Raw genomic sequence first — 13,000 nt, 5'->3', positions numbered from 1 at the left:
ACACCAGGTGTTAATCTAAACTTAAACGTATCTAAGAATTAAAATCTAGTTTTCCGTACTGTAAACCCCGGCCCGGAAGCAGTCTCCGAGTTAAACATGGAAATCTCACGCTCCACAAACACCACCAATTACTGCCCTTGAATGCAAAACAGTGGTGTTCTAATTTGTGGCCCTCGCTAGCTAGTAAAGTGGTGTGGTCGAATTGGTCAAAGTGACCAGAGCAAACCGCTTCTTTCTATAGTTGCCAATGACTTGGATGCGACGGTAAGCCGACCCTCTTGTTGGGGTTTCGAATGGTGATGTTGAGAGAGAAAAAAACTCTGCTTGTTTTCTCTTTTAAATTAATCCAACGTGAAAACCCTACTCAATCCAATCATAATAATAGGGATTGCGGTCTCAACCCTCAGCCATATTCATATGAGGACTATTCCCATGCATCTCTTTTTTAAATCATTTTATTTATAATTTTTCTTTTTTAGTTAGATCTATTGTGATTAGTCTAATTCGTAATTGAAATTTCTACATAAAACAAATGATAATGTATATTTTAATTGATATAGCATTCAATGTCATTATAGCACTCTAGCATGTCCATTTCCGATCCTTATTGTAGTACATATATACATGGGGTATAAATATGACTTACACACATGTTCCATCATTAAACTTACAGTAAACTTACATAAAGCGAGAGGATGAGCATTTTACTCCTTAAAAATTGGCCTTATCCGGTTTCAAAACTAACAGGACCAATCTCAACTCCAACCGAGATTGTAAAGATTTTGACCCTCCCACACTCGGTGGCATTAAACTTAGCACCAGCCACAGATGTTCCATTAGAACTACTCAAAGGAAGCTTCAGCTGGCAGTCCACCTTGGGAGGCTTAAAATACCTAGTCTTGATCTTCCCATACCTGGCCTTTATACGAAGCCCCAGCTTCACATCAATACTGTAAACCCCGGCACTGGTTTCTGAATTAAACTTGGAAACCTCCTTTTCTCCGAGCACCACCACTTGCTGCCCTTCCAACACAGCACGAATAGCACTCGTGTTTTTGTGGCCTTGGTAGAACGGAGTGGAACTGAAGTTCGCTAGGGCGAACCTCTTCTTGCCGTAGTTGGCAATGGCCTGGACTCGGCTGTAGTACACGCCGGCCTTTTTGTTAGGGTTTCGAACGGAGACGTTGAGGGCTAAGTTGTAGTGGAGGGTCTTGTTGGCGGGGTTGAAGTTGAATTGGGTGAGGGAGGCGTCGGTGACTGTGAATTCGAGCTCCTTAGGTTTGAAGATGAAGTAGAAGATGATGACGGAGAAGATGAAGATGATGAAGAGGAGGATGGCGTAGTAGAAGATCCAGAAGAAGCATTTGAAGCTGCACCAGCTCCAGCTGCGGCTGCGGCCACGGTTTTGGTTGTGGTTAAATCCAAACATGACTGATTATAATTAGAGAGAATTACATTTTATGATGTGGAAGAATATAGTGGGGTTTGGTATGTGTGTCTGTTTATATAAGCTATGAAGGTTTGACAAACACTCAGATATTTGAAGGCACTTGGGAACTTCCCAAAGTCGGCCATTGACAATAAAGGCATACGTGCTTCCTGTTACCTTCCAAAGTCATTGACTTGAAGAACTTTCATCTTCATTTCCATGAATAGTGCAAAAAGGATTTCAACGAAAAAAAGAAGTTAAAATATGTAATATATATAGAAATATTAAGGCTTTTATATGTTGAATTATATCGATGTACGTCAATGCTAGCTACAGATATGTGATTTAGGAAAAATATATTAATATATTCTTTCATGGGGCCGGTGCTATAACCTATGGGGTCTCTTACAATGAGCTGACCCACAAAATTGTGAGAACTTAATTAATTAGCCCCCTCAACATCGTCAGGTACGTAGAACATTAAACACTCATTATAAAAATTAGGGCATCAATTAGTTTTGAATTTGATATATATCAAATTTAAAATTAATTGACAATGATAAAAGAGGTACACTAAGATATTATGTATATCAAAGTTTTATATTCTCGGTTTGAAATATAATCTCAACAGTCACTAGTGAAGCCTCAGGAGTAGTAACTTAATTATATACCAAGGAGAGGGGTTAAGAAGGAGGCAGTGTACGTAATAGTTTAGGGTTTGGGATTTAAGAATAATAATGCTAGGGATCTCAAATGACTGTATGTTTTTATTTGTAAACAGGATTGTACCAGTGGTGGTGTTGTTCTAGTGTGTGGATGCTTGGGGATTATTTTTGTTTGGGCCGTGCTTTGGGCCCTTTGAAGTTGGCAGCTTGTTTCTTGTTTCCTTATGTATTTCCATTCATTGTCTTGGGCCTCTTGGCTCAACTATATGATTATTGTACTTATCACTTGCCTTTGGGCTTAATGAAAGTATTTTCATGACCCAAAAAAATATATATATACTCACGGGCTAGTTGTACTAGAGTTTTGGGCGTACACTGTACTCAAGTAATTTCCACAATTATATTTTGGTACTAAAGTTAATGTTTTATTCCAAACCCAAAAGAAAAAGTAAAAATGTATCAATCAAAAATTATAGTAGCAGAGTAACAGAGTTTGCCTTTAGAAATTATAGTAGCTAGCTTGTATGAGTACAAATTAACATATGTGAGTAGTACATTTTAATTTTTAATGATCTCATCTCCCTCTTTCTCTAATGCCACCGCCACCCGGCCAACAATTTAGAGAAGACCCCCAACTTCTACAATTCCCTGGACTGCCCTTCCATCACCACCGTCCATGATGATGATGATAATGATGATTATGATGGCCACACTTAGTAGTCTTGAAACCACTCACAGTACCTGATGTTTGATTAAAACTACTACGAGTCAAAGGAAACTTCAGCTTGCAGTAGTGGATCTTGCCTGGGTTAAGCCCGAAATGCCTTGTCTTCAACTTGCCGACCCTGGTTGTCATCCGAAGGCGGATCGTTACATTAATGCTGTAAACCCCAGCAGCAGTCTCCTTGTTCAACTGGGAAATCTCACGTTTTCCAAACTTCACCAACTGCTGCCCTTGGAGAAGTACATATATTGTTCAAAATGGTGGTGTTCTTGTGGCCTTGGTAAAACGGGGTCGTTGGATGAGTCAAGGTTACCATAGCGAACCTCTTCTTTCCGTAGTTGGCAATGACTTGGATGCGACGGTAGTATATGCCGACCCCCCTGTTAGGGTTTCGGGTGTTGATGTTAATTCCGTATTAATTATTTGAAATATGACACAAATTTGAAATATCTAGCAGTGCTCTTCGGTGAGAGGGTGGCCATTGTTTTGTTGTTACTCCTTAATAATTAGCCTTAGCCTCTTTGAAAACTAACGGGGCCAATCTCAACTCGATCCAACCTTCGATGCAACCCATACTGTAAAGATTTTGACACGTACTCCCACACTCGGAGCTAGAAAAAACTAATTATTAAAAAAATTGAATCTAAGACTCTTAGCTAGATAGTGAAGTTTTTAGGGGCTTTTAGACTTCAGGACAGACATATATATATGGATTAGAATTTAGATCAGGATGAGATCTCTGGGGAAAAAAAAAAAAAAAAAAAAAAAAAACAGAAAACATAACGAGCTAGATCCAATCTTTAAACAAGATTAATTGTTGCCTTGCTGATGGGACTATAAAAGCAGGATTTTTCTTCTAGATCATCTGCAGATTATAAGTCTAAGAAATTTATTTCTTCTCAAATTCATTTCCATTATAATTTGAGAAACTAATTAAAGACACAATTCCTATCGATCTAGCTAGGTAGGGAAAGCTAACAGCTAACAAGCTCGATCTAGACCTTCTTGCACTTAGTCTCCTCAAATGTTCCTCCTGAATTCAAAGGAACCTTCAAATCACATTCCACTTGGAACTCATCCTTAACATCCTCCTTACCAGCCTTGCTCGAATACCTCACATCGATCTTCAAAAGGATTTGGAATTCCGTACAGCTCTTGATCTCCGAGACCTCATCTTCACCAAGCGACACTGTTTTCTGGCCCTTGAACACCGGACTCATTGCATGCGTACCCTTCTTCTCTACGTCGAACGGCCCCAAGTTAACACTGTTTAAGTCCTGCTTCTTGTACGAGGGAACAGCGTCGAATCTCTCGAAATTTATGTCGGCATATTTGTTGTTATTCTCGACGGTCATTTTGAGGGCTAGGTTGTAGTCGAGGGTGTCTTTGCTTGTCATGTTGAACTGGCTCAGCGAGGCCTCGGTCACCTTGTACTCCGGCAACATACCTTTGGCAATGTTGCGAAACACAAAATAGGCGGCGATGCCTGCGGCGCCGGCTACCACCATATAGACGCAGCAAGAAATGAGGCAGATCTTCCTAGCCAACATGGTTGATAAATAATAGAGTTCCGGCCGGAGAGAGGGGAAAGAGATTTGATCGAGCTTTTATTATTATTGTTAATTAGTTTCTTTTTGGCACACTAGAACCGAACCCTCAAAGCTTTGACCTTGATGTAGCTTAAGAATCACTAACCTCCAGCAGGACAGAAGAGGGCTGGTCACCGGAGTGATCGATGAGGTTATCAAGGTGGAGGTGCTAGACATGGTGCATTTTCATGGTATTTATAAGGATTAGAGAGTGTGCTTATTTATAAATGCACCTTCATTTTTAGCTTGTGTATTTTTGAAAATTACTTCCGGCACTTTTGAGGTTATCCACGAAAGTTTGACTCGGGTTTATAATTGCAAAAAATTTAATCTCCTTGAAAATCTCAAACCTAGAATGTTATAATATTTACTTATTCTTGTTTTTTAATAAATTACTCATAAATTTAGTTTTTAAAAAAATTTTAATTGAAAATTTAGGTAAATAAAAAATTAAGTTATAACCTAATTTGTTCGTGTACGCAGATGCAGAGAAGAAAACTTACATTACCGAGCGTAGGGTTTTGCTTGCAGATGCACAAGCAAATGCCCGCCGAACATTTGGCAAGGCATCTCCAAGCGATCGGTGAGTCTGTCGAGCGTTCAGTAGACAGTTTGAGTTTCTATTTAAGTTTTCGACCGGCTGGAGTTTAACTTAACTTTTTTTTCTCATTTTGAACTTCTAATTAAAGAACCCTATTTTTTTTCTGTCTGAAAAATTTCATTACAGGAAAGGTAAGACCGGGTCAAACATAAACATAAGCAAGGCATACAGACACATAAGACAAGCCAACCCGAAAAATGAAGGTCCAAAGAAACCATAAAATAAGGGTCCGTTGACAATATATAAGTGACAAACCACTAATTAATTACTTATAAAGACAGTCGTTTGTCTTATCACGTTCCACCACAAAAAAAGAACAACGTCAAACAATCGATGCTTCTTGCTAAGCACTCGGCACTGTAATTGAAGCGCAACTATATCTACAGCTGCAATTTATATCTGCATTTACAATATTATATCTACACTATATACATAGTCATTAAGCAAGAGGTGTCTACAATTTGAATTTTAAAAAAATTTGAAAGATTTCAAAATTCTAGGTGCATTCAATTTGGATTCTAAAACAATCTATCAAGATCTGCTGGATTTAATTAGGATTTTTTTTGTTTAAATCTATCAAAATCTAGTGGGATTTAAAAAGTGGCTAATATTAATGGAATTCATTAAATATTGATGGAGTTTAGTGGATTGTTGTGGATTTGTAATGGTAAAACTCTTAAGTAGAACTCATATATTCATGCTTTGAAACCTCAGAAGATGTGTGTAATTTTAAAAATTTTAAGGAGTGTATGTGAAAATACGATAAATTTCAAGGAGTATAATTATAAATAATTCTTATAAATACCAAAAGCCATTACAAATCCAACATTTTCCCCAAGAATTTTAAGAAGTGCAACAGACGTATGAAGCATGAAGGAGTTCTACTATATTTATTTGGGGTTCTGCACAGCTATACTTGTGTCATAGATCTCCTTTGTTCCAATCTTCCATCTAGTCAGAGACAAACATGAAGGACGAACATATTGGTTAATATTGTAATGGGCATTCGTATTTTGCTTTGGGCTTTGGGATTTTGACGTGGGTTATTTCATAGTTGACAATTTTCATACAAGATCGAAATTTCTCACACCCATTATGAGGTTTTCAACGGTATATGACTTGCATATCAATTGCAGCAAAACTAAATACCAATTTTATTTTGAAATACCCCTGACCTTTGGTCTAGGGTGCAGCCCCTGTAGCTTGAGTGATTCTAGTGAGAATTTGAAACTCATTTGAGGATAAAATCATGGCCAAATGAATGACTTGCAAACAGATTTTCTCAGTAGAAAAATATTTCAGCACAGATTCAACAAGATCATCTGAATTCTGAAACAAGGTTGTGAGCCAGGTCCTGTACAGTTCCAAAATTACTTTCAAGGCCCATATTGAAAAGAAGCCCATTTTGGATCAGCTAGCATATTATAAGCATTGTAAAGAATTTTTTAAAATTAATTTAATGATAATATTCACTATTCTAGCTAGGAGACTTCAATCGAAAAAATTTAATAATTAACTTGAAATATACAAAAACTAAAGCATACTTGGGCACCACTGTGTCTAACATAAGAATACAAACATATGCATCTCTCATTTGATGCTCAACTGGATTTTATACATTCATTTCCACTACTAATTCTTCAATGCATATGATCTCATGGTCATATCGATCATCTTAGGCGATCACATTCGACTCCCATGTTTGCTTCACATGCATTTTAGCCATTTTCAGCATTTGGCTGAGCTTCCACTGTTTCATCTCATGGTGGGTGCATGCTTCAATTCTATTTCTCAATGATCGAGCTGTGCACATATGAAGGTTCTTCTTTTAAGTAAGGAATCTAATATGTTTAGAAAATAATATAAATCGTCCACATAGGGCGACTCAAAAATAAGTTAGGATTAGTATTAACTCAAAAGTTTGACCCTTCCAATTTAAGAAATAAAAAACATACAAATATGTTAATTTGCATTTACCATCTCTGCTTTGCTTCACAAAGGACCACTGCGACTCCTCATCATCACCCACAGCTTCTCCTTAGTTTTCTGGGCTTTGGTTTGAGCTTGCACTTTCATTTCCTCAAAGTACTGCAAAAGGGATTTGAATTAAAACAAAAACAAAAACCAAAAAGTTAAAACTCAGAATAATGCAAGGCCTTTGCTGGGTATATGATGTCATTGTTAGTGATGTATAATTTGGATGTAGCTAGATTTATATTGGAACCAATTAAACATCAATTTCATCTGTGAGTCTGTGACAGACACAGGGCTATTAATATTATCCATATCTTTGTGAAATTTGTTTCACAGCCTCCACTCCAAATTAATACAGACCTCAAAGTTATGAAAAAGCATTTACTCATGCATTGCAAAATGCTATATATAAGAGAGAAACTACAAGATTTACCTGTTGCTTTCGTTTCCTCTCAAGCTCGGCCTGTTCAAGTTAACCCGATGATCAGTAAGTTAGCACCATGAGTAACGCTAGAGAAATCATATTCTTAAATCACTTTAACTAGCCAAAGATGTGTTAATTAACAGTTGATCAAAATAATCCATGTAATAAATACAAATCAACTATCAAATCATGTGGTTAGCGAATGTGGTATATATGAAAACAGAGAAGCTTTTGACACATGGAAATGTTTCTGATGTCATTACCAGGGCCTGTTTAAGGTGTGCATTCTCTTCTCTTAACTGGTTCAATTCTGATTCCAATTCATATGTGTATGCCTGTAAAAGCACAATGGAACAAATAAGAAGAAGTTGAATTATATCAGCTACCAGCTGTTAAACATTGTAATAATTAACCACAATTAAAATAAATTGTACCTGTTTCCTGGCTCTAGACCTTGCTGCAGACTCTCTGTTCTTAATCATCCTTCTCTGCCTCCTCTCCACCACCTTCTCCACCGGACCATCCAAAATCCTCTTCCTTCCCCTGAGTCCACCACCACCCATGTCCAATCCAAATTGGCCCCCATTGTTCTCAACCTGACTACCACACATCCCGTCCGACGACACCGGACTCACCGGTGCCGCCATCCCAATTGGCTGCGCCGCCCCATATCCGCCCCCGCCGCCATTCACCACTCTCCCACCAATACAAACCGCCTGTGGCGGCGCAGCCGGGTACGCCCCATTCCTCTTACCATTTGCAGCATACCCAGATGACTCGCCGCCGGTGACGGCACTCTGCGGCGGCATAGTTTGAAAATTGGGAATGGCAGCAGCAGCAGTACTAGTACTAGCAGCAGCAGCAGCAGCCCCCAATCCCATCACAGGCCTATTGACAAAACCGGGCCCCACTGCGGGGTTGCTGTTCTGGTACATGCCATACTGCTGCTGCTGTTGGGGTGGCTGAGGAGGCGGCGCCCCCTCCAAAAGGGAATCCGGTTCCCGAACTACCCCTGCTTTTACCAAGAAATCCTCCAATGTCATCTGCCCAAAAGTGAGCTGGCGAGGGGCAAAGTCGGAATTTTGAACATTATTGGGTTTTTGCTCCCCTCTGTGTATTTGGGACCAAACCTCATCCACCGTCTTCCGACACAGCGGGGGCGGAAGCGTGAGCGAACCCTGACGCGGCAGGCTGGGTTGCTTGGCTATTCCGCCCTTCTTCTCCGCCCCCAGCTCGCTTAGTATGTTGCCAATGACAATATTATTGTTGTTGGTGTGGGTGGATGAGTTGATGGCCTGGTTTTCTTCGGCGGTCCAAATGCTGGTGAGGAACTCATCCATGTTCATGGAGCCAAAGTTCTTGCCCCCCTCGCAAAGGGTGTGTTGGAACTCATCGAGCGTCAGAGAGTAGATTGAAGATTGTCTGCCCAAGGACGAGAACAAGTGGTTGTTCTTGGCCTGTTGCTCTGTCGACTGCATTGCCGATTCGACCTCACCATGGGAGATCATCTGATCACACTCCGAGACACCACCCATAATATTGTTCTGAATATTGACTTTGATTATTTGGGTTTTGTAATTGAATTCTAAGAGATGGAGCTCAAGGTGGAATTAATAGTCTACGCAGTACTACTGGTTGTTGTTGGTGTTGCAAACAATTGAGACATTGTTCTTCAAGCGAGAGATGAATTGTGGCATTAATGGACACACCACCATATCCAACTCCTCCAATTTCTGCCGATCGATCGTCAGATTGCTTCACTCTTTGTTCACACTGATATGTTTGTCAATTTTCTGCAAACATATCTGCATAACAATTAAAGAATTATCTATAAGCGAAAGAAAGAGATCAACCCCAATTTATCAAATTAAAAGGAAATAAACCCAATTGGCTCCTTCAATTAAGAGAAAATCATTTTTATCTTTGCGAAGAAAATCATTTTTAAGAAAAAAAAATTAAGCACAAGTTAACTGGACAATTGGAGAAATTAATTCACGTGTTTGTAGTGGTCCATATATTGTGGGAAATAATGACAAGATTTATTGCAATTGTTTTTGGTCTGGATTGCAATTAATTATATGTTTCCAAAAAAGGAAACAGTAATAGAATGTGGGCGTGGCAAAAGCCAAGAGAATCTTTCCAGTTTTAGTATTGCTTTTGCTTCCTATTCACTTATTCAGTGGTCAAATTTTCTCTCTGATCAATTATTAAACACCACCAACAAAAAAGTCACCAGAGAAGAGCAGAAAAAGCCTCAAAGTTAACATTAATTAATTCATTCATCAAGCAGCTTAATTGCATGAAAATTGCAATCAAATCAAACCCAAATCAAGAAGCTAGCTCTCAGATCTCAGAAAACCAGCACATAAAATCATGTTCTAGCTGCGTAATGAAATATAAATGAATCATTCATACATACAATTACAAACAGTGAAAACCCAGAAAGAAGAAGCTAAAACAGATCATATTGGTTTTCAAAAACATACTGCAATTGCAGAAGAGAATTACTAGCTACCCATGAAAGAAATATAAATACCTGAGACGGATGAATGAAATTTGAGCTGAAAATGGCAGAAAATAAGCACCCAATACTTGAGGACAGTACGTAGTACTGTTTTTAGTCTTGGACAGATCTAGAAGGACTAATTCCAAGCCCACATCAAACCACTGGTAATGAAGTAGTAGCTACTAGCTAAGTAGCTAGTACTGCTTCAATGCTTCTTTCAAGCTAGCTTTTGGAACATCTAGGAGCACCAACTTTTTTAAGGGGCAGGGCAGAGGCTCTATATCCTTATTCTGGAGGGTGGGGGTGTCCTAAGGAGAGCCCCAGCAAAATTTCTGAGCACACCTCTATGTGTTTCCGGTGGGCCCACTGTGGCGTACCGCGTACTTACAATGCAAGTCAATCCCATCAAGCTGGTGGTGGTAACAGTTTTCTTTGTATTAAAATTGAAGCCCTAGTCCTAAACGAGTACCGTGGTCTGAGCTTTTGACACCTGTTGGCCATGTGGCTTGCTTAGGCGGGTTTGGGTTTCAAGCACCAACACGTGTGCTGCTCCGGTGAAGGAAATGAAAATGTCACCTTATTATAATTAAAGTGATAAATGCTGGCTTGTATGTCAAATATTTCTCGTTTTCAGACAATATCTCACGTATTTTATTATCATCTGCTTATGAAAAATATGAAAAATAAGTTTTCTATTAATTTGGATGTGTATTTTATGGTTAAATTGAGACTATGTATAAGAACGTCAAGCAACCCTAAAAACGAACACAACTCACACTTGTGATATATGGATCATGTATAATTTAGTAATTTGCACTCTCATTTTCCATAATTAATTTTGACACTTGTCTTTTGGATAATAAATAAAACTCTCCCTATCCATTTTTTTCTCAAGTACTACCAACTTTTGTAGGGTAAAGTAGGAATATTTGCAATAACTTGCAAATTATATCTATTAGCTAGCTAATTTAGAGTATGTTATATTGGTAAGCATTTGAATATGAAACGTTTGAGTGTACGAAAAACTTCAAGTTATTAAGATAATAACAAGTCAATAATATATATCAAGTTAACACTAATTTGAGTACTTAGTCCTATTTTCATGTAAGGAGGCTAATGATCGAGTTAGTATTGTGATATATATATATATATATAGTATAAGTGCAACTCCTCGTTCTACAATTTAGCAACATGATATGTGATAGTTAGAGGTGCATGGAGAGTGAAGATTTCAAATTTAGACCTTCTGAAACTAGAATTCCAATATATATCATAATAGACAATCACAATTTTAGACCCTACAAATTTAAACCTTAGATAATATGCATGTGTTGATCGATAAGGTATATCAAATTAGCTAACCATCTCATACTCACTCTTTGCCATCGAGCCAATTTTTTTGAATCAGCTACTTTTAACGCTTAATTGGTGATAACCTTAAATTTAGAATGTTTCCAAAATTGCAATACAATAATGATTGAAAGAAAGGATATTTGTTGGTAACGTAATTAATGAGTGATCTTGGTTGAATTAATTAATTAATTAATTGGAGATTAGAGATGGATTTAAACCAACAATCCAATACTGTTTATGTGATACAAAAGCTGCAAGGATGGATATATCACATGCAATAGAATCTTACGAGAGAGCTAAGTTTTTGGCTTTGACGAATTTGCCCTCAGGCTTTTATTCAATTTCGGCGGATAGAGGGTGTGGTTGGGGTAGTAATGGTATCATCAATTTGTAACTGTTATTGTACTGGAAGTCTGGAACAATGGAGGTGATCGGTGGTCCAATGTTTGTCCAGGGGTGTGTAAAAATATCGAAAAATTGAGTTTTGAACCGAACCAAATCGATCAGATTGGTTTGGTCTGATTATTTTTTATTTTTGGATAACAAACCAAGCCAAACCAATGATAAGCGATTTGGTTTTGATTTTAAATATTAAAATTTTTGTTTTAACCAAACCGAACAACCACTTATAATATATATTCATTTTTATATATGATTTTAATATCTATTATTGAGTAAACCAAATTTCCTATTATAGTTTATATATGTTTATTATAGTTTATTTAGTATAGTTTATACTACTATATAGAAAATAACTTTATATAGTTTATACCTATTATAATTTATATATGTTTATTATAGTTTATAGTAAATTTTATAGGTATATAGTATATGTTTATATATGTTTGTATATGTTTATAGTATAGTTTATACTTTATAGGATTAGTCTATAATTTATAATTTGTATATATTATACTACTAGGGTGTATATATATATACTAAAACAATTATAGTTAATGGTCTATGGTTTAGGGTATAGAGTATAATAGTATAGGTAATTGGTGTAGAGTATACTAGTATATGGTATATGAGTATATGCTATAAGGTATAGGGTATAGGGTATAGGGTATGGTGTTTAGAGTATATCAGTTGTTACCGGTTTTTGGATAACCGAACCAACCGAACTAATATTCTCGGTTAACCAAAGTAGTCGGCTTGGGCTAGGTTTGATTTGGTTTTGGTTCTCAAATTGACCATTTCGAAAATATTAGTTTGGTTACGATTATGTCTTTGTAGTTTGGTTTTTCGAACCAACATACCCCTAGTTTGTCCCATCCTAATATCCTATCCTTTCTTTTTAGCTTCGACAATTAATATTATTATTATTATTATTGTCATAGTTTCGGCCGGTTAGCTAGCTCTTGTACTTGCTCAAGAGTTATAATAGTACCCTTTACAATTCGGTTGGGACAGTCCATTCTCATACTACTCTGCTACCTACATACGTATTCCTTTATGTTCAAAATTGAATTGGATAAGTTCACTCACTAGATTTAAAATATATTAAGGAAGAAACAGAGGTTAATTAATCAAATTTATTCAAGTTGAAAGAAGAATATATATATGAATTAGTCTTACGAGATTGATATCCCACCATTTTTCTAGGAATTCAAATAAATACATTTTTGTTATGACTAATACATCTTATTCATTCAATTTGGACAAAAATTAGAAGTTAATCTTTATTTCTTCCTTCAATATACTTTTTTTTTTGTTACAAATGAAGGCCAAAGAA

The 13,000-nt window shown here is 37.2% G+C and overlaps 3 protein-coding genes across 3 annotated transcripts; all 3 read right to left on the bottom strand.

The window, feature by feature from the left end:
• Positions 1 to 724: 724 nt before the first annotated feature.
• LOC147282027 (NDR1/HIN1-like protein 10) lies at positions 725 to 1,429 on the bottom strand. The gene has a single exon (XM_086248157.1). It carries the CDS (start codon positions 1,427 to 1,429, stop codon positions 725 to 727), a length of 705 nt encoding a protein of 234 aa, XP_086104283.1.
• A 2,384-nt stretch (positions 1,430 to 3,813) lies between these two features.
• Positions 3,814 to 4,326, bottom strand: LOC147282026 (NDR1/HIN1-like protein 10). Its single transcript, XM_086248156.1, has one exon. The coding sequence runs from the start codon at positions 4,324 to 4,326 to the stop codon at positions 3,814 to 3,816; it is 513 nt and encodes a 170-aa protein (XP_086104282.1).
• A 2,674-nt stretch (positions 4,327 to 7,000) lies between these two features.
• ABI5 (Basic-leucine zipper (bZIP) transcription factor family protein) lies at positions 7,001 to 8,950 on the bottom strand. Its single transcript, XM_086247923.1, has 4 exons — positions 7,841 to 8,950; positions 7,670 to 7,741; positions 7,416 to 7,445; positions 7,001 to 7,096 (listed from the first exon to the last, which is right to left on the bottom strand). The coding sequence occupies exons 1-4, from the start codon at positions 8,939 to 8,941 to the stop codon at positions 7,001 to 7,003; spliced, it is 1,299 nt and encodes a 432-aa protein (XP_086104049.1). The 5' UTR covers positions 8,942 to 8,950.
• Positions 8,951 to 13,000: the final 4,050 nt, after the last annotated feature.

This window comes from Dryas octopetala, chromosome 6 (assembly GCF_963921425.1).
Source record: "Dryas octopetala chromosome 6, drDryOcto1.1, whole genome shotgun sequence".
Taxonomy (NCBI): Eukaryota; Viridiplantae; Streptophyta; class Magnoliopsida; order Rosales; family Rosaceae; genus Dryas; species Dryas octopetala.
This window is presented reverse-complemented; position numbering and strand designations above follow the sequence as displayed.

Coding starts and splice junctions, on each gene's coding strand:
- LOC147282027 (XM_086248157.1), bottom strand. CDS start 1,429: ATGTTTGGATTTAACCACAACCAAAACCGTGGCCGCAGCCGCAGCTGG.
- LOC147282026 (XM_086248156.1), bottom strand. CDS start 4,326: ATGGTGGTAGCCGGCGCCGCAGGCATCGCCGCCTATTTTGTGTTTCGC.
- ABI5 (XM_086247923.1), bottom strand. CDS start 8,941: ATGGGTGGTGTCTCGGAGTGTGATCAGATGATCTCCCATGGTGAGGTC. Junction 7,742..7,840: donor GGTCTAGAGCCAGGAAACAG/GTACAATTTATT, acceptor GTGCTTTTACAG/GCATACACATATGAATTGGA. Junction 7,446..7,669: donor CACACCTTAAACAGGCCCTG/GTAATGACATCA, acceptor TAACTTGAACAG/GCCGAGCTTGAGAGGAAACG.